Below are 20,594 nucleotides of genomic sequence, written 5' to 3'. Positions count from 1 at the left end.
AAGTGGATATAAAAAAAATGTCTATGAAGGTATTATTTCCCATTCTGTGATGTAAATACCATTCTGCATACAGTAGGTGGCAGTATGCATCTTCAAAATCAAAGTTTGCAATCCACCATAAAACGAAAAGAAGTGAAGAAGTGTGTGCGTGTGTGCGCGGGTGTGTGTGTGCGCGTGCGTGCGTGTGTGTGTGTGTGTGTGTGTGTGTGTGAGTGTTGATGACCTGTAGATGGCAGCAGTGCGTCTTCCTTGCGTCTACTGCCGCAAAGCAAAAATAAGTAGAAGAAAGAAGTCCGTTACCACGCAACGACGACAAGCCTTGAGTTGTTGTTCCTCATGGTTGTTCCATGCTAGCCAGTTATCGTTATTAGCTTCTCAAAGTAGATGCCTGCTGTTTATCGGCCAACAGCGACTCTTGTCTCGGATCAGCATTACATGCGAGACTAAATACACTGCGACCTGTTGCTTGTTGTACGTCATTAAGAACAGGGTAACGTTAGCTGGCTACAAAATAGCAGGGTAACGAGAGCTAGCCAGCAAACCAAAAGCAGTTATCATTGACAAAGCTAACTATAATCTCTGCAGCCCATGGCAGACGGCTGGAACACAGATACTGGGGAGACTGTCTATCGCTCCAGGGATGCTGTAAAAAACCTAAGGATAAGGTAAGTGATAAGGTAACTTTAGCTACCCAACATTTTCTGTATGTTAAATTAAGCATAGCAGCGTTATAGTTAGCTATTAAGTTGAATAGCAGCGACCAGATCCAAACTGGTTTAGCTTGAGCTGCTCAGTAGGATTTGGTTTGATGGAATGCTGGGCGGTAACTTCAACAGTTGGTTATGATGGTGGTAAGTGTATCAAATAATAAATATAATAATAATAACAATACATAAGCTTACAACAATCGTTTCTTTGAGCAAGGTTAGCGAGTGATGAGCAAATACCTTAGAAAGTTGAATACTGATCACATCCTTATCAAGCGACTTATAACCATACTGTAGCAGGGTGAATTTTCTTTGTTAGTGCAAGACTCCAATTCTTTACTCCTTCCACTGACTTTTCCATGCCACTTTGTTCTAGCATGGCACAACTTTACTTTCTTCTTTTTGGCACCCCAGGGTCCGTGTTGAGAGGGTGACCTCCACAGCAGCCCTCTCCCAGCACCTTCAACAGCAAGTTCTGTCCCATCAAGAGAGAGGATCCATTGAACTGGACACCTTCACATCGCAAGGCCAAGCAGGTATATCTACCGCAGGATGGACCCGTGTTTGTTCACACTTCAAAATAATTGTTTTAAGAACGACAATAGGTGCATTTCCAATTCACCTGTTTATGTGCAATTTGAAGTACTGCATTAGAAAAGCTTGATGATGGTAATGCAAAAATTTCAATAAACGTCCTAAATTTTACGCTCACTTGAGGTGGTGTGCCTTTTTTTTTAATTAGTTAATGCGCAAAATGGGAGATAGAAACACCTTTTCCAAATAAGCTGGCAGCTTGTCTGATCTGTTACGATGTGTTCTGCTGGCGGAACAGAGTGGCATTTCTCTTGCGATATTTAACTCATTGAGTGCCAATGACGTCTAAAGACGTCAATTCAAATAGTAACGTATAAAGACGTCAATTGCGTTTTTTGACGGTGGGACGTGGATCAAAGCCTGATGCATCTCCTGTACAAATATGGTGGACGTTGAAGGTGTACAAGCTATTTTACGGACCCATTAGGTGGCGACAGTGCTCTCCAGATTAGAGAAAGGTGAGGAAAAACAGCAGAAGAAGCCCCGTGATGAAACGGAAACCGATGCTGGAGCCAGAGCCGTATAGATTGCTCTGGCTGGAGCTAACGTTAGCTGCGAACAGCAGTCAATCCGCTCCCACAACTGAGCCCCTCTGTCTCTGCTGCATAGTTTCTCCACACGATTAGCCGCCAGAAAAGCAGCACCCGACGCCGAAGGGCCAAATCATTCTCAGCAGTCCGGTTTGGCTTTTCGGTGTCGCGCTGGGAGCCGGCGCACAAAAACGGAGCGCTCCGAAAATAGATGCTGGGTGCGTGTTAGGCTGTGTGTTAGTGTGGGGATGAGTTTCTCCCAGCTCCGCCGGCATGCAGGCTGTGTGTTGGTGTGGGGGTGAGTTTCTCCCAGCTCTGGCATGCAAGCTGTGTGTTGGTGTGGGGATGAGTTTATCCCAGCTCCATGCAGAGATTCGTCGCCTGACGCAGGTAGCAGAGATTCGAGCAGAGCCACCAGAGACACTCCCACGGAGGAGGAGTTTGCAGTTGAGGGGGGTGGGGCACGCAGGGCACCACACAACTACACCACGTCACTACATCAGAAAATATTAGCTTCAGAGTCAGTGATGTGCTTGAAATGCTTAATTTCACAAAAGGCTCATTATCTCAGCTTCTAATTTGAAACGTCTGTTTTTGGTGAAAACAACCTATCTTCTACTGCTGATAACTAAAGAACGGAAAATGATATCAATAAACTTTTTTTTGCTGATGATACAATAGAGTCTCATCGTTCTTTGTGCGTGTTCGGTGTTTACATAGTAATATCACACAATATTCTGTGGGCCTCGAGAAATCACTGAAAATGCTCTGAAAGGGCTGGCACTGGGAGCATCCGTTTTCCAAAAGTGGCTGGCACTCAATGAGTTAAGAAAGAAATAGGACGAATCAGCGTGATGTCACTGCCACCCAGAAATGCGGAACCCTGCGGCAGTTAACTAGTATGAGTATCCACTTGATGCTGGAAGTTAAGATCCCAGCTGCACTCTCAAACACCAGCAAACACACACTGATGCTCAGGACTACACTTTAACACTACTTGGAATTTTATGTTTTGAATAGTATTGTCTTTTTAGATAAATTGTTGTCTGCGCAATAGGCCAGCTACATAATTAGCTGACCAAATTATTGTTGTTTTTCTATCCTATTTTGTATCGGTTTTTACTATGTTTTTCTGGGATTTTTCCTGTATTGCAATGAATTTAATATTTCTTATAATTTTTAATATGGTATTTTACTACTGCACTTTACTGTCTACTGTTTACAATTGTTTGTAACGTAATGTGTATTGTGTTTGGACGCCAGGAAGACTAGCGGTCGTTTCGGCGGCGGCTAATGGGGATCCTTTTAAATAAACAAAAAATAAACAAAATGAGTTGTGCCAAACAAACGTTAATATCTCAAAAACTATACATCACATTGCTTATATTTTGACATTCTGAGTGAGAGCAGAAGTAGCTCAAGAGTTTGATGTATAATATATGCATGTCGTGTGAGCTGTCGCCGTTTTTAAAATGTAAACAGGGTCAGCCGGCTAGAGTCAGACACTCAAGCCTCCCAAAGCTCACGCTCCATAGGGTTCCATTGCCGTTGCCACCCAGTGACGTGGTTTATTTCCCAAAATGCTACTCGGCTGATCCCACGTATACGCCCACCAGCAAATTGCATGACAACAATTATTGCTTCTCCTATGGCAAGTAACCATTGGAAAGTCTCTGCATTTACAGTATGTCTCACCCCCCACACACAACCTACTTCTTTGCTTAACAGCCATTTATGGAAACACACCTGATGCAAATTTTAAGATTGTCCACTTTTCAAAAGAGCGCTTCGAATTTGCGCAAAACCTGAAGGGAAACGTGACTAATGTGACATTCGTGGTGTTTGTCTTACCAGGTGATAATGAGGAGGAGTTGTTGGTGGGCTGGCAGGAGAAGCTCTTCAGTCAGGTAGTGCTTCCAGCCTTGTATCCCCATCCTACAGAAGATGGGACTGAAGTAAACACTTGATTGTGACTTATTCTGTTGTCTGATGATGAAGCAACTCAACACATTTTTATTACACAGTATTAGATATAATAAACATTATATATCCAACAGTTAGTTCCCAGCCGGTCCCGAAAGACTTTAAATATTTGTAATTTGATGATCTCTCTATTTACCCACCCTATGTAACTGTTTCTGTGTGCGGATCTAGTATGAGATGGAGCTGTTTCAAAGCGAGGCTGTATGCCAGAGCCCTCTGGAGAGACAGTACCACACAGAAGTCAAGGCCTTGAACAGAACCAAGAGCCGACGAAATCACAGGATTTTCACCTATACCGACCACGACCGCTACACCAACTGCCTTCCACTCCAGCAGCTGGTAGGTTCTGCAGAATCTCTCAATGTCACCATTTTGACAGAACATTCCACATTATGGAATTTTTTTGCAGGGTTGAAAGTGCTTGAATTAAAAATAAATAATTTGAGGCTTTAAAAGTGCTTGGATTTAGCCGACCGGGATTTCTGATTTTGAGCCTGGTGTGCTCCGTCATCTCAAAATTCACCTATAGCATTTGTATACATCTAGAGTGCTGGGCCAAGCTTGATACACTTTCTGTTCTATCTACAGCAGTGGTTCTCAACTGGTGTAGCCTCAGGACCCACTATTTTCCTTGTCATGAAGTCGCAACCCAAATTTCAGATTTTTTTTTAAACCACTCAAATTAATTGCACAGAAAATAGCGCATTAATTTGATACACAATGCCTTCATGCACTGTTATAAACTTCAAATTAACAAAAAAGTGCAACAGAAGTGCAACTAGGGCTAAAAACCAATTGAAATAAGGCAGACTTGAATTACAGGCCTATATGTTTTTAAATTTAAACAAGTCAAACTGGTCATGCTCAGAAAGTCTTATTTGAACTGTATGAAATATGAAATAAAAGGCAGACTTATCTAGAATTACATGCCTATATGTTTTTAAACAAGTTAATAATAATAATAATAATAATAATAAATATAGCCGCAAGCGGCGATGCGGGGTCCAAGCTTCTGGTGACTTGGGGGTTATATGTCAGATAATATAGACACTGAATTGCACATTTAGTCAGAGTTGATATGTGCACAAGTGTACCAAGTTTGCAGTAAGTAATATGTAGTAAGTAGCAGTGGTGGTGGTAAGCCAAATGGTGGCTGTCAAAGAGGCTTATTAACACATTGAGTGCCAAGGACGTCTGTGGACGTCCTAAAAAAAAGTAACGAGGAGTGCCAAGGACGTCTGTGGACGTCCTAAAATCATAATTCATATTATTCCATAATTCTGCTGTTTAAGGTCGTACCTAGCCAGTGAGCATGAATCCCTTCAAGGGATCACACGGCGCCACCTTAAACATCGTCACAGGAGCTGCTCCACCCACCTCAGATCCTTTACTTTGTACAGGAGACAGCGGAGAAAGCCGTGATCAAAGTGGAAACCGATGCATGCTTTCTGCCAGAGCCGTATATATTGCTCTGTCTACAGCGGAGAGTGGGCTCGGCTGCATCCGCGCTCACAACTGAGCTCTTATGCTTCTATCTATCTCCACACGATTTCCTAGAAAGCCAGCATCCGAAGCCGAACGGCCAAGCCTTTTCGTTCAGTCGCGTTTGCCAGCGCGCATCATTTCCTTGATGGGCGCTGGGATCTGTCCGGGGCAAAAACTGAGTCGAGAAAACAAACTCTGTGCGTGTGGGAGGAGCCCGCAGCTCAGAGGTGGAGAGGGGGGGGGGGGGGGGGGGGGGGGAGAGGGGTGTGTGGCACACAGGCTGCACAGAAACCACACCACACGCCACCACATCAGAAAACACCAGCCAGAGTCAGTGAATGTGCTCGAAATTAGAGTGCAAAAGGTATTCATAAAAGGGACTATATCTTGGAAAGTAAAAAAAAACGACAGAAAACCCTTGAAAGTGCACTTTTTTGAGAGGCTGTCATTTCATAATGGAACTGTCTAGAAACAAAATTTCTTCTTTGGAAGAAGCAGGAGTGTTCAATGTTTCATTAAAGTCCAGCCCCGTTAATATAGCCATAATAGAAAAAATTCTATAGCTGTTTTCAACTGAATGGAAGTGAATCTGGCACAGGCTCCAGACAATTTTACTGAAGCGCTGTGGCACTCAATGTGTTAAGCAATGGACTTTTTCTAGGCAAACTGTCATAATTTCAAATCCTAGCTTCCTGATAAGCTTAGATGTGTTAGCCATGAGTGGACAGCTTACTGAGGTGTTGCTTTTGTGGTGTTCCGAGTCCATTGGATGAAGATAGTGTGCTGCTTCTACTGTACACTTCTGATCATGGTTATAGATGTGCTCAGTGAGGAAAGGATTAAACAAACTGTTCCTGAATGGTGATCTAAGTAATTGGTTGTCACAATGAAAAGCCAATGCTTTTGTAGTAGTGGTGGTAGTCATAAATCTGGTCTGCATACGCACAAGGCCAGAATTTGAACCATTTGTCATGAAATTAATGTAAAATCCTAACTGTTACTAGATACTCCACATGGTACATTCATAGTGTCTCTGTATAGGTATAACAAGATTAATATTCAGGTTGTGTAAATCACCCTTTAAGTCAAACTGTTAGTGGCTTAATAGGTTATCAGTTAACAAGTTACTTGTCTGTTATTCAGATGTTTTAAAAGGGTAAGCTTGGGCACAGTGGACATCTACAAGTTGGCAATAAAAGTGTAAGCTCAAGGTTGACTAAAGGAGTTATAATGCATAAAAAACTGGGACAAAAGACAGCAAAGGAGGCAGATATATGATTCAAACAATAAGTTTTTATTGCAAATAATAGTTTTTATGAAATGAAAAACTTAAAGTAAAAAGAAATATATCAATCCATTTTGTCCTTGTGTGGGGCTGAGTCGGGGTTTCTGGACTGTGTGGAAGGACTGTCGAGTCTTGGAGTCAAGTCTGAGTCAGGGCTATGATTTGTCTATTACGTCAACTCAGATGTGATTGAGCATGAGGATAGCTTCTTCCATTTCGTCTGTAGTCATTTGAGTTGGTGATTTTGTAAGCAGTGGTCGGTGTGATAAGTGCGAGTGGGATGGTGTATGATGTTTCCTGGTTATTGATGGACAGAGAGAATTGGATATGTGTTTTGCGGTTTCTGTTTTATGGCGTTGATTGCATTTGTGACATTTGTATGTGAGTGAGTCAAAGTTTACAGTAGTGATAGGTGCCAAAAACAGAAGTACTTGTTTGTGACGGTGGCAGAAGAGACTTCACCATAGATGCTTTGAGTGGTGGGTGGTGGTGGTTCTGTGTATGATTCAAGTGCAGTGGTGGGTGTTGATGTTGTGGTTGGGGTGGTTGTCAGATATGTATTGGTTTGTATGCATGTATGGATAGGTTGGTCAGGTGGTACCAGTCGTCAATGTCAGGTTTACAGTACCCCCACACAGCTAGGTCAATGGTTCCAGTTGCGTCAATGAGGAGGAAGGTTGTTGTATTCATGGTGGTGCCGGCTCAGGTTGTTGCTTCAGTTGTGGGTTTTACCAGTTTGATTACTTTGCAAGTGATGTTGATCTGTGGAAGAGCATGGCATAAACAGACAAATTAGTCATAGGAAGTAGTATGTTTAGCTTTTATAACTTCAATTCAATTCAATTTATTTAAAGTGTAAAATCACCATTCGAGATGGTCTCGAAACACTTTACAGTTCAGGAAAACAACAACAATGGAAGAAAACATGATAGTACAGTGACCTATACATGATAATAAAAGTCACATCAAGAGAAGTAAATAGTCAAATACAATACATTAGCAAACAATATCATAAACTTGTGAGAAGATATAAGTCTTGAGTTTGGCTTTGAAGATATTTATGGAGCCAGCCTCCCTAATTGATCGGGGGAGCTGGTTCCAGAGATATGGAGCACGATAGGAAAAAGCTCCACCTCCTGCCGATTTTGTATTAATTTTCGGGACAGTAAGATAGTTACCATCCTGTGAGCGGAGGGGGCGCGTGGGGGCATATGGGATGATTAGCTCAGCTAGGTATGGGGGTGCAAGCCCGTGAACAGCTTTATACGCTAATAAAAGTACCTTGAAATCCGATCTGGTCTGAATGGGGAGCCAATGGAGACGGATTAGGACCGGAGTTATATGATCAAACTTCCGAGTTTTGGTTAGAATTCTGGCAGCTGCATTCTGTATAAGTTGCAGCCTTTTAGTGCTGTAAAGTGGCAAGCCAGAAAATAGGACATTACAATAATCCAATCTCGATGAAACAAAGGCGTGTATCACATTGACATGACACTATTTGCATATAGGTTGACTTTAGAAAATCTGGAGTATGTAATTCAAATTCAAAGATTCAAGGCCAAGGTTCAGTAGGTGGCATTTTGTTTTTGCATGATATTGTATGTTTTATCTAATGTCATTACTGTGGCATAGGGTGCAAAAAAAGATAGTAGACTTACTTTTTCGAAGTGGCGTCCTTCATTCAGAATGGTGGTGGTTGCATGTGAATAGCCACCCAGGGAGTGATGGATTATGGGAATTTGAGTCCGAGTCTCCAAGCCCTGAGTCAATTAGGTGGCTCACACGTGTGTGTGTGTGTGTGTGTGTGGGAATGGGGGGGGGGGGGGGTGTCACAGCAGGTGGCATTAAAAGTTTAGACATTACAAGTACCGCATAGTACCACACTTCAAATAAACCAAACTATACCTTTCACAAATCAACTCAATAAGTGTCAAACTAAATGAATGCCTGCGAAACTGTTTTCGGATGTGTGAGATGTGCAAAATAAATCAGCATTGTTTTTCGGTGGAGTGTCCCTTTAAGGCCAAAACTCTTAACATCTTACTTGGCTTTAATTAAACACACAAGATAGGAATACATTTCAAATTTTTATACCCATAGCTCCACCCATCTTCCCAGGGGGGGGGGGGGGGGGGGATGCAAACACACAAACAATAACTCACCAATTCAGCTTCAGAGTTTAGATTCAACAGGGCACCAATCACTTCAAGTTCAAACAGTAACATTAACATGGTACATTCATGTCCACATTTTTAGTAGCGTTTTAAACATAAATTTAACATTTTTAACTTTGTGTTATTCTTTCGTAATTTATACTTTTAACTTATGCTTTTAACTTATTAAACTAAAACACAATATGAATTCAAAGATGCAAACACAAAAATGAAATCGGTGCTGCAATACAATGGTTCCTTCCAATTGAAGCAATTTAACAAATAAATTAAGCAGCATTGCATCAAACATTTAAGCAGCATTTTAAAACAACAGGAATGTAAACATATTCACCGACCATTGGCGTCTTTGAAATTAAACTCTGAGTAGAGCTTGGTGCTTCTGGTTGCTGTCTGTTTCTTTGAATGTATGACTGAGAGAATGTATTCCTTTTCAGGTGTTCTCAATCTGGTAATGAGCGGCCATTTTGCTGCTGCATCTTGGGAAGTGTAGTTTTTTGTGAGAGTAATTCCATTCCCTGGCTCATCTCTTGCACCAGGGGCTGTGTGTGTGTGTGTGTGTCTGTGTGTGTGTGTGTGTGTGTGTGTGTGTGTGTGCATGCATGCGTGCGTGCGTATGTGTGTATGACACCTGTGTGTGGAGTGAAGCACTCTGGGAGATGAAGTACAGCCGTGGTGGCCATTTTAGTATGTGTCTGTGTGTGTGTGTGTTTGTGTTTGTTTGTTTGTTTGTTTGTTTGTTTGTTTGTGTGTGTGTGTGTGTGTGTGTGTGTGTGTGTGTTTGTGTGTGTTTGTGTGTGTTTAGTGTCAGGGCATGTGTCATCAAAAGTTTAAACATTTATCATTTCAAGACGGTTTCACGTATCCAAATTCTTTCTAAGTTTTTAAATCAGGGAAGTCCAGAGATGACACACAAAAAGTTTGGGCTCATTTGGGCAAATGGCCTAGGACGAGTTCGTTTTTTTTTTTTTTGAGAAAGTACAAGATGGCGGAAAATCTAGCAGACTTAAATGGGCGTGGTCTATATGGATAGATGCGCATTGATCCAGGGAATCCAGCAGATGTGGAATTTTGATTCTACGCCTCACGGTTCAACAGTTATGGGCCAATACGTGAAATGGTCTGTTATAGCGCCACCATCTGGTCAATATGGGTAATTTTTTGTCTCTGAGTAGTGGGGCACATTTCCAACCTATGTGCAAAGTCTGGCTACTGTACCCCTTACGGTTTTTGACGTGCATACTGTTTTAGCGGAGAATAATAATAAACGGAACAGATACAATAGGGATCCATGCACTTCGTGCTTGGACCCCTAAATATAGCCGCAAGCGGCGATGCGGGGTCCAAGCTTCCGGTGACTTGGGGGGTGTATGTCAGATAATATAGACACTGAATTGCACATTTAATCAGAGTTGGTATGTGCACAAGTGCACAAAGTTTGGTTGAGATTTGGTGACCTGACCGGGTTCAAGCAGTAGTAGCAGTAGTAATAGTAGTGTGTGTGTGTGTGTGTGTGTGTGTGTGTGTGTGTGGGGCAATGTGCACTGGAGCTAGCGGCTGAATTACACCAACTAAGGTACAACCTTGCTACAGTGAACATTTAAGCTAGAATCAGGGTGTAAATGACATTTTCAAGTCAACTTGGCATCTCAGGGCTTGTGGAGAGTTTGATTACACCAGGTGAGCAGTATGGAAGCATTCTATGTATTTGTTTTTTCTCATGGTCAACTTCACTCAGCAGACAGCTCTGTTGTGGTTAGAGTACAGTTCTATCTCTGTGTGTGATGCGTCCAGAGTGCTTTACCCAGTACACCGACTGCATGCAAGTACCGCATAGTACCCCACTTCAAATAAACCAAACTATACCTTTCACAAATCAACTCAATAAGTGTCAAACTAAATGAATGCCTGCTAAACTGTTTTCGGATGTGCGAGATGTGCAAAATAAATAAGCATTGTTTCCGTTTTCGGTGGAGTGTCCCTTTAAGGCCAAAACTAACATCTCAGTTGGCTTTAATTAAAACACAAGATAGGAATACATTTCAAATCACAACACATTGCCGTCACTTCAAATTACCTTCATACCTCCCTTTACATAACATTGAAAATATATTTCAGATTGTGTAAACCTCCCTTTAAACTCACAGATTTGGCTTTTGGAGGTTTCATTCAGCAGGTTTCAAAGATAAGTTGAATTGGATGTTAAAAAACGTTCCCTCTATACTGCCAACTGTCTTGCACCATCTCCATTCATCAGTGATTCAGTGCACCTGGTACAGAGCCTGACCACAGCCCAACTCTGATTGGCTCAGTCACACTGCAGGATTACAAGCCCGCCAACTTCTGTTTCATGTAAAATACATTGGTGATACATTTTGCAGTGTAAACATTGGTGAACTGGGTTTACAATTATCAAATTATGTGTTCTTAAGTTAAAGCAACTCTGTTCAACATGTGGTAAAATATCAGCCAGGATGAGCGGTTAATGCGTGTCACACCTATGAACAGGTGAGGGCAATGTGACCCCTCAGCACTGGACCCAGATAAAACCACAAGGAAAGATGGCAGGCACACAGCAGGACAAGGTGCAGGGTGATTTTATTTTCCCAACATCAAAAGTGACAGTGAGGCAATCAGCATGTTGTCTGTGGATAAGAACACAAACAGAATTATTTACCCAAATACACAATGTTAACAAGCAATCCAAATGACATCAAATTAGCAATAAACAAACAATGTAACAATCAATTAAAGCAACAATAAACAATATATTTCAACCATGCTAAAGAAAAAAACATATGCAATTCACCTTTAAGGTCAGCATGAGTTGGACTGGCTCACAGCACCTCTGTAGCAGCAGACTGGGGTTTGGGGCAAGTTTTGCACTTCTTTTATAGCCATAGCTCCACCCATCTCCCCACCCACGTGGCACAATCCACAAGTGAGTGAGTGAAGCACTCTGGGAGATGAAGTACACCAGTGGTGGCCATTTTAGTGTGCGTGTGCGTGTGTGTGTGTGTGTGTGCGTGTGTGTGTGCGCGTGTGCGTGTGCGTGTGCAAACAGACAAAATAGTCATAGGAAGTAGTATGTTTAGCAATAAAAAACAATATAACAATCAAACAAACAATAAACAATATATTTTAACCATGGCTAAAGAGAAAAACATATGCAATTCACCTTTAAGATCAGGATGGCTTGGAATGGCAATTCAACAATGGCTAACAAAACTACAACTTACTTAATAATGCATCTGAAGGGAGGATAAACACCAGACTGAAACACCAACACAGCCTCTACTGCAGTAACGGACACACACTGAGTGTAGAGGCTGATTAGCGTCTTAAGTGCAGGTGTGTGGTGATCAGTCCAGAATTAGGTGCAGGTGTGGTGTATATGTGTGTGCGTGTGTGTACGTGTGTGTGTGTGCGCGTGTGCGTGTGTGTGTGTGTGTGTGTGTGTGTGTGTGTGTAGATCCGGTGACCTGACGGTTTCCAAGCAGTACTAGTAGTAGTAGTAGTAGCAGTAGTAGTAATAGTAGTAGTAGTAGTGTTGGTAGTAGTGGGAGTGGTAGCAATAGTAGCAGCAGAAGTACTAAGAATAGTAGTAGTAGTAGTAGCAGCAGCGGCAGTAGTAGTGGTGGTTGGCTGTTATAGCGCCACCATCTGGTGGATTGGTGTAATTTTTTTACTCTGAGTAGTGGGTGATGTCGTGAACCTGTGTGGAAAGTTTGGGTGATGGGGGGTGTATGGTTTCTGAGATCCACACACTTTTAGGGCAGGAAAAGAACAAAAGTAAATACACAAAAGTTTAAACATTTATCATTTCAAGACGGTTTCACGTATCCAAATTCTTTCTAAGATTTTTAATCAGGGAAGTCCAGAGATGACACACAAAAAGTTTGCGCCCATTCGGGCAGATGGCCTAGGACGAGTTCGTTTTTTTTTTTTTTGAGAAAGTCCAAGATGGCGGAAAATCTAGCAGACTTAAATGGGCGTGGTCTATATGGATAGATGCATATTGATCCAGGGAATCCAGCAGATGTGGAATTTTGATTCTACGCCTCACGGTTCAGCAGTTATGGTCCAATACGTGAAATGGTCTGTTATAGCGCCACCATCTGGTCAATATGGCTAATTTTTTGTCTCTGAGTAGTGGGGCACATTTCCAACCTATGTGCAAAGTCTGGCTACTGTAGCCCTTACAGTTTTTGCCGTGCATACTGTTTTAGCGGAGAATAAGAAAAATAATAATAAACGGAACAGATACAATAGGGATCCACGCACTTCGTGCTTGGACCCCTAATAAACGGAACAGATACAATAGGGATCCACGCACTTCGTGCTTGGACCCCTAATAATAAACGGAACAGATACAATAGGGATCCACGCACTTCGTGCTTGGACCCCTAAATATAGCCGCAAGCGGCGATGCAGGGTCCAAGCTTCCGGTGACTTGGGGGGTATATGTCAGATAGTGCACATTTATTCAGACTTGGTATGTGCACAAGTAAACAAAGTTTGGTTGAGATCCGGTGACCTGACGGTTTCCAAGCAGTACTAGTAGTAGTAGTAGTAGCAGTAGTAGTAATAGTGTTGGTAGTAGAGGGAGTGGTAGCAGTAGTAGCAGCAGAAGTACTAAGAATAGTAAATGGTAAATGGACTGCATTTATATAGCGCTTTTATCCAAAGCGCTTTACAATGTGCCTACATTCACCCATTCACACACCGAAGGCGGCCAGCTGCCACGCAGGGTGCTGGCACAGCCATCGGGAGCAATTTGGGGTTCAGTGTCTTGCCCAAGGACACTTCGACGTGCGGACTGGAGGAGCCGGGGAACGAACCACCAACCTTCTAATTAGTGGACAACCCGCTCTACCTCCTGAGCCACAGCCGCCACTAGTAGCCAATAGTAGTAGTAGTAGTAGCAGCAGCAGCAGTAGTAGTGGTGGTTGGCTGTTATAGCGCCACCATCTGGTGGATTGGTGTAATTTTTTCCTCTGAGTAGTGGGTGATGTCTTGAAACTTGAAGTAGTACTTGGATAGAAAGCAGTTTTTGTGTACAATATCCCTTTAAGTATCTGGACAGAAAGTGGTATTTGGGTAGAACATACTGTCAATACGACAAGTACTTCTCTGGCTCTGCAGATACATATAATATGGTCTACAAAGTTAAATACAACAGTCTGGATAGCTCACTTGGTAAAGCTCATGACTTATGCTAACTAAAGACTATTGTGGCTCAAAGTTCAAACCCCATGTGGGATGAACAATTTTCAACTTCAGACAGTTAAGTCAGTAATAGTAATTAAAACCCCACATGTTGCCTCCTTATTTTGCGGTGTTTCATGAACTTTTTCAATATCTTGGAAATGTTAGCTGGAGATTGCGTGGCTGTGTTCAAGAACGTGTTTTGCAACAGGAGAGGTTAGTTCTTGTCTCATGATGGAGCTTTTGTGTTCTGAAATCAGAATTTTCAGTTGTCATTGAGTCTTTCCCACACACACATCAAACCATAGGGCATAGTGGCGTCCACTACAGAACGTTGATGGTTTTATCCCTGAAATTGCTTTTGATGACTATAGCCAGCACCCTGCATTGCAGCTTGTCATGCAGTCCATTTACCATTAAGGACATGTCTGTATTACACACATAATCCACCACTTTACATTAAAAGTCTGCCCTGAATGGAGGTGTTTGAACTAATTGGTGTGGGTTGTGCTGTTACAATGGAAGTAAAGTAAAGGTAAAGTCCCACTGATTGTCACACAATGTGTGAAATTTGTTCTCCGCATTTGACCCATCCCCTGGGGGAGCGGTGAGCGGCAGCGTGCGCCGCGCTCGGGAATCATATGGTGATCTAACCCCCCAATTCCAACCCTTTGATGCTGAGTGCCAAGCAGGGAGGCAAATGGGTCTAATTTTTATAGTCTTTGCTATGACTCGGCCGGGGATCGAACTCACGACCTCCCAGTCTCAGGGCGGACATTCAGACCACAAGGCCACTGAACTGGACACATGAGTGACAAGGATAATTCAGATTTAATTCTCTTTTTGGACCTTTCACATCTGAAGACACAATAATGTATTGGAATGTTTTTCCTTTCATATATCTGAAAGAAGGCTCCCAGCAAACACAATTACATCATGATGATGTTCTGATATCATCTTTCAGTGACGTCCAGGACTAGGCCAAATCACAGCCGATTTGGGGATCATTTAGACATCTACACAGGAATGTCAAGAGGACGTCGAAATATGACGTTACCATAAATAGGCATATTCAGTTATTCTGCTATGTACACAGTGTGTATTCAGCAGCGTTATACATAATTATATCCAGATTAACCTTTATTCTACATTTTCAAAAAATAAAACAGTTACCTGGCCGTGGTTTGAACCCAGGACCTCCAGCTTTGGTGTCTGCTACTTTACCCCTACACCATCCTTCCACAGCAATGACAAGGCACGGATATAACCTTATTAGGGCATAAACTTGTTTTTATTCAAACGTGGGTGTCAAGTCTTTGTGGATCGGGCATTACTGTGTGACATCTAAACCAACTATGTATTATGCTACAGCAGATGCAGAACCCCAAAACACATTAACCCCACCCAAAATGCTACATTCCAACTTCCAGTAGTAGTAGTAGTAGTAGTAGTAGTAGTAATAGTAGCAGAAGTAGTAATAGTAGTAGTAGTAGTGTTGGTAGTAGTGGGAGTGGTAGCAGAAGTAGCAGCAGTAGTTGTAATTGACCGGTTAATGAGTTGTGGGCAATTTAGTGTTGGCGTGTGTTTCATTAAAAGTTTAGAGATTTATCATTTCAAAACGGTTTCACGTATCCAAAATCCTTTACTAACCTTAGGTCGGGGTAGCCCATAGATGACCCAGAAAAAGTTTTGTGTGATTTGGCCAAACGGTCTAGGAGGAGCTCGCAAAAGTAGGTTTTTGATCAAATTCAAAATGGCGGAAAATCTACCACACAGAAATGGGCGTGGCCTAGTGGGTTAGATACATGATGCTCCAGGGAAACCAGTAGATGTGGAATTTTGATTCTACAGCTCGCAGTTCAGAAGTTATGGACCGACAAACATGAAATTGGCTGTTATAGCGCCACCATCTGGTGGATTGGTGTAATTTTTTTACTCTGAGTAGTGGGTGATGTCGTGAACCTGTGTGGAAAGTTTGGGTGATGGGGGGTGTATGGTTTCTGAGATCCACACACTTTTAGGGCAGGAAAAGAACAAAAGTAAATACACAAAAGTTTAAACATTTATCATTTCAAGACGGTTTCACGTATCCAAATTCTTTCTAAGATTTTAAATCAGGGAAGTCCAGAGATGACACACAAAAAGTGTGGGCTCATTTGGGCAAATGGCCTAGGACGAGTTCGTTTTTTTTTTTTTTGAGAAAGTCCAAGATGGCGGAAAATCTAGGCACACGCAAATGGGCGTGGCCTATATGGATAGATGCGTATTGATCCAGGGAATACAGCCGAAGTGGAATTTTGATTCTACGCCTCACGGTTCAGAAGATATGGACCATAACGCGAAATGGTCTGTTATAGCGCCACCATCTGGCCGATATGGGTAATTTTTTGTTTCTGAGTAGTGGGGCACATTTCCAACCTATGTGCAAAGTCTGGCTACTGTACCCCTTACGGTTTTTGCCGTGCATACTGTTTTAGCGGAGAATAAAAATAATAATAAACGGAACAGATACAATAGGGATCCACGCACTTCGTGCTTGGACCCCTAATAATAATAAAACAAGTTAACCTGGTCATGCTAATCCAGTTTCAATAGTCTGAATTGAACTAATATGAAATAAAAAGGAATCACAGGCAGGCTATATGCTTTTTAGTTAAACTGGTCATAACTTTTAATTAAACTGGGGCCATGCTAATCCAGTTTCAATCATCTGAATTGAACTAAAATGAAATATGAAATGAAAAGGCAGACTTCTCTTGAATTACAGGCAGAGCATATGCTTCAGCTTGTTAAACAAGTAAAACTGGTCAGGCTAATCCAGTTTCAATAATCTGAATTTAACTCAAATGAAATATGATTTTTTTTTTTTTTTTTGGCCAATGTCCGCGACCCAATCAAAACGGCCTCGCGACCCACCTTTGGGTCGCGACCCACCAGTTGAGAAACGCTGATCTACAGTATCAGTCTCCGTAAGCATACAGCGATTTGCTGATCGCTGCGCTGTGTCATTGGCTGTTATGCTCTCTCGTAGGCATTCTTAGCTTAAATATGCGGCCGGACGGTCACCTAAGACTAAGTAAGCCTTTTTTAGATAAGATTATTTAAAGACTTAAGACCTTGATGAGAGAGATGAGACAAACTTTATTGTCCCAGGAGGGAAATTTGTCTTGGGCAAAAGTGCTTGTACCAACATCGCTGTAACAGACACAGTAACAGTCACAGCATTGCACTAAAACACAGGAAAAGTGCCAGCTAAGGCACAGGATTGCACAGCCCTATTGCACGGTATGTTTAGGTCATCCAATCCCTTAGTGAGGGAAGAATAAAATAAGCAATAAACCATACCATAAAAATCATAAAAATAATAAAAATCTGCAGCGGATTAGATAAAAGAATAAAAGAGTAAAAGAATAAACCGTTAAAAATAGGATTAAGAGGTAAGAGAAATAAGACCAAAGTAAGAGCAGTAAAAAACAAACAAACATAGGGCTTTAAATACCGCTCCTACTTGGAGTACCTACTGTACCTAACCTCACTGGAGTGCTACACCTGGGGGAAGAGCAGGCTGTTTGTTCAACAGTGCAATTGAGTGGGGAGAAAGGAGAGCTTATAGCGGTTGCTCCTGTGTCTGCTAGCTCTGAATCTTCTCCCATGATGATGCTCAATAGAGAAGCTTTTGAGTCTTCATTAAACGCTGTTGCCATGGCGGTGCATTATTCGCCATGAAACAGGAAGCTGTTTTTGAGGTGCTAGGGATGCTTGAAAACTCACGGAACTTGGCAAACGCATGACCTGATATGGGGCTTGGTTGTGGTAAGATGGCTCGACGGCTGCGGGACGTCCCGAGGTGCACGGAGGTGCGAGGGCTGCAGCAGCTGCTGCTTTAATCATTTGTCTTGCTTGAATAAAATGCTTGAAAAGTCCTTGTATTGTTGCAAAAGACTGGCAGCCCTGCTTTTGGTCGTCAAAGTGGATCGGAAAGTCAAAATGAGCTTGACTAGAAACTATATGAATACAGTCACTAGAATAACTTCAAAGTAGTAATGCATGAGTTTGTTGTTTATTTAGTTTCAATCTTTGGTGCTTAGCGCTTATTGCTGTGGTGTTTCTGCATTGGTCGTCCCAGAGTTCACCTGTCAATGAAACGGTCCTGGGACATCTTTTTCCCGGGATTTTCTGTTCATGAAGCTTGAGTTTCTGTAGGTGGCGCTCTTTTCTTTGTCTGTTCAGCCAAGGTGGCTGCACATGCTAACTACCCAGTTATATTTATTCCAACAAACTGGAAATAAAACGCATCACTTCCTGTGTGCCTGAGGATTCTCCACAGGAAAGAGCTACCCAGTGTTTAGAACGGCAAATGTCAAAGATTTCATGAACTGGCTAATGGCTATAGGTTGAATCACTATTCTAGTATACCAGTGAGTGATAGAGTAGCAAAAGGGACATTCATGTGAATGAAGATGTCGCATATCATTACTTTAAATGTGCCGTCTCTCATAGAACACTGTGTAAAGCTGTTTTTTGTTCCTGAAAGCAGCACTCCCACGACTTGGTGACCACAGTCAAGTCCACCCCCACCTTCCTGGCTGAAAGGATGGCCAACATGAGACACAGGCGGCAGGATAGACGCACAATGTAGGTTTCAACACCAGCAATATTCTTTTTTTTTTACAAGTTTATTGATATTGGGCACCGTGGCGTGGGCTGGTGGCTGGGTGGCTCTGTAGTCTAAAGGCTTATTTATAGAGCCCAACTGACCGATCCACCATGTGTTAAACTGGATCCCAGTCCATGCAAAACAGTTGGTATGGTAAACAGGTTTGCATGGAACCAGGAGTCCCAGGAGGCAGGACTCGCAGTCATAACATAAAGTTATTTCTCTCAATTGGCCTTTTGTTTTGTTGTTGCAGGGATTGCAGTATCTCCAAGTCGAAGATGATCAACTGGGAGCCCACGGAGGAGTTTGTGAAGAGCAGCCATGTGGTGAACAATGCTATGCAGACCATGCACATCATGGGAGACCTCGGCCCCCCTGGAAAGTGAGCCCCCTGAATGGTTTCTTCTTTTTGTTCTGCCTCCCACCTCTTCCTTTCTTCTTCCACAATCAAAAGACTGGCTGACATCATAAGAATATTATTCTCCATTAGAAGTAGCTATATTACAAAACTGTCAAAGGTGGTGAGCGAGAGTGCTGTGAAAATGGTAGGCAAATGCTGCTTTGTTTCATTATATATATATATATATATATATATATATATATATATATATATATATATATATATATATATATATATATATATATGTATGTATATATATATATATATTCAGTATATCCGCAGTTCTAGGTGGTCTCACAAATGTATGTGCTAGTTGGCCGTTGGCTCTAGTCTTTGCACTGTGTTCAAATGCAAATTTTTGACACTGACAGAGGCAACATGAGGCGATGCAACAGTCGGTTTGTTGGTGTGTCTGGGCCTGAAGACCTCAAACGGTAGAATATAAAGTATATATGAAGTTCCATTCTGAAATGTAGGACATAAATCACACAGCTAAGAAATGAAACAAGTAAAGCAGGGTTGCCATGGGTCTGGAAAGTGCTTGAATATATACATAAAAAAATCAAGTACTTTAAAATGCTTGAATTTATAAAGAGGTCCTTTAGGACCGGTAGGATAAAATCTGGGGGGGGGGGGGGAAGTGAAAAGGCAGCGCTTGCCCCTTCCCTGATTACCACCACTGTGAGGTGCCCTTGAGCAAGGGTTAGGCAGAGCCAGGTGAGAGAGAGAGAGAGAGAGAGAGAGAGAGAGAGAGAGAGAGAGAGAGAGAGAGAGAGAGAGAGAGAGAGAGAGAGAGAGAGAGAGAGAGAGAGAGAGAGAGAGAGAGAGAGAGAGAGAGAGAGAGAGAGAGAGAGAGAGAGAGAGAGAGAGAGAGAGAGAGAGAGAATTGTGTTTGAAATTGTATTTATTAGGATAAACCCCTTGAGATGAATCATCTCGTTTTCGAGGGGGTCCCAACATACAGAACAATCATTACATAGCAGACAGAGAAAAACATATTTAACATACAGACAGCAAAGAAAACACACACACACACACACACACACACACACACACACACACACAAACAAATCAATGAAAACAATGAAGCAGTACAACCACAAGGTGGGTGTGTGAGTGAGACTCCCCCTGTATAAATAAAGGTGGTGTTTTTCAGTGGTGGTTCTGATTATCTGGAAAATAAATAGAGTCCGCACACTGAATTAAAGTCAGCTCCCAGGTCAGTTTATTTTAACGTTTCGACTACAAAGTCTTCATCAGAAATGAAGGAGGAAGTAGGAGGAACACTCATATACAGCCGGTACACCGATTGGTGGAGAGAGACAACAAGGCAGGTGAATACATTTGTGTCAATCAATGTTCTTTCAAAGCAATACATAGATACCGGTATACATTTGCATGTAAGTATAAGTAGTACAGAGTACAAGGACCTTCACTACTAGCAACTGACAGTATTATATAAATGCAAACCCAAAGAAAATAAAAAATATATAATATAAATCTATTCAGTGTAAGCAGTGTAGGTAATGTGTTGGGTCACATAGAAAGCCAACACTCCAGATAGAATTAAATAA

At 42.1% G+C, this 20,594-nt stretch overlaps 1 protein-coding gene across 1 annotated transcript in view; it reads left to right on the top strand.

Moving 5' to 3' along the window:
• Positions 1-588: 588 nt before the first annotated feature.
• The window catches only part of mks1 (MKS transition zone complex subunit 1), a gene marked incomplete at both ends in the record, with an annotated part of 31,507 nt that continues 11,501 nt past the window's right edge, over positions 589-20,594 (top strand). The window contains 6 exons of the mRNA XM_083658726.1: positions 589-665; positions 1,122-1,243; positions 3,686-3,738; positions 3,986-4,153; positions 18,498-18,598; positions 18,874-19,002. Coding sequence (XP_083514852.1) covers positions 589-665; positions 1,122-1,243; positions 3,686-3,738; positions 3,986-4,153; positions 18,498-18,598; positions 18,874-19,002 — 650 coding nt within the window. The remainder of the gene's footprint in view (positions 666-1,121; positions 1,244-3,685; positions 3,739-3,985; positions 4,154-18,497; positions 18,599-18,873; positions 19,003-20,594) is intronic.

Source organism: Poromitra crassiceps (assembly GCF_964638095.1).
Source record: "Poromitra crassiceps genome assembly, chromosome: 1".
Taxonomy (NCBI): Eukaryota; Metazoa; Chordata; class Actinopteri; order Beryciformes; family Melamphaidae; genus Poromitra; species Poromitra crassiceps.
Note: the sequence above shows the minus strand (reverse complement) of the source record. Positions and strands in the feature narration are given on the sequence as shown.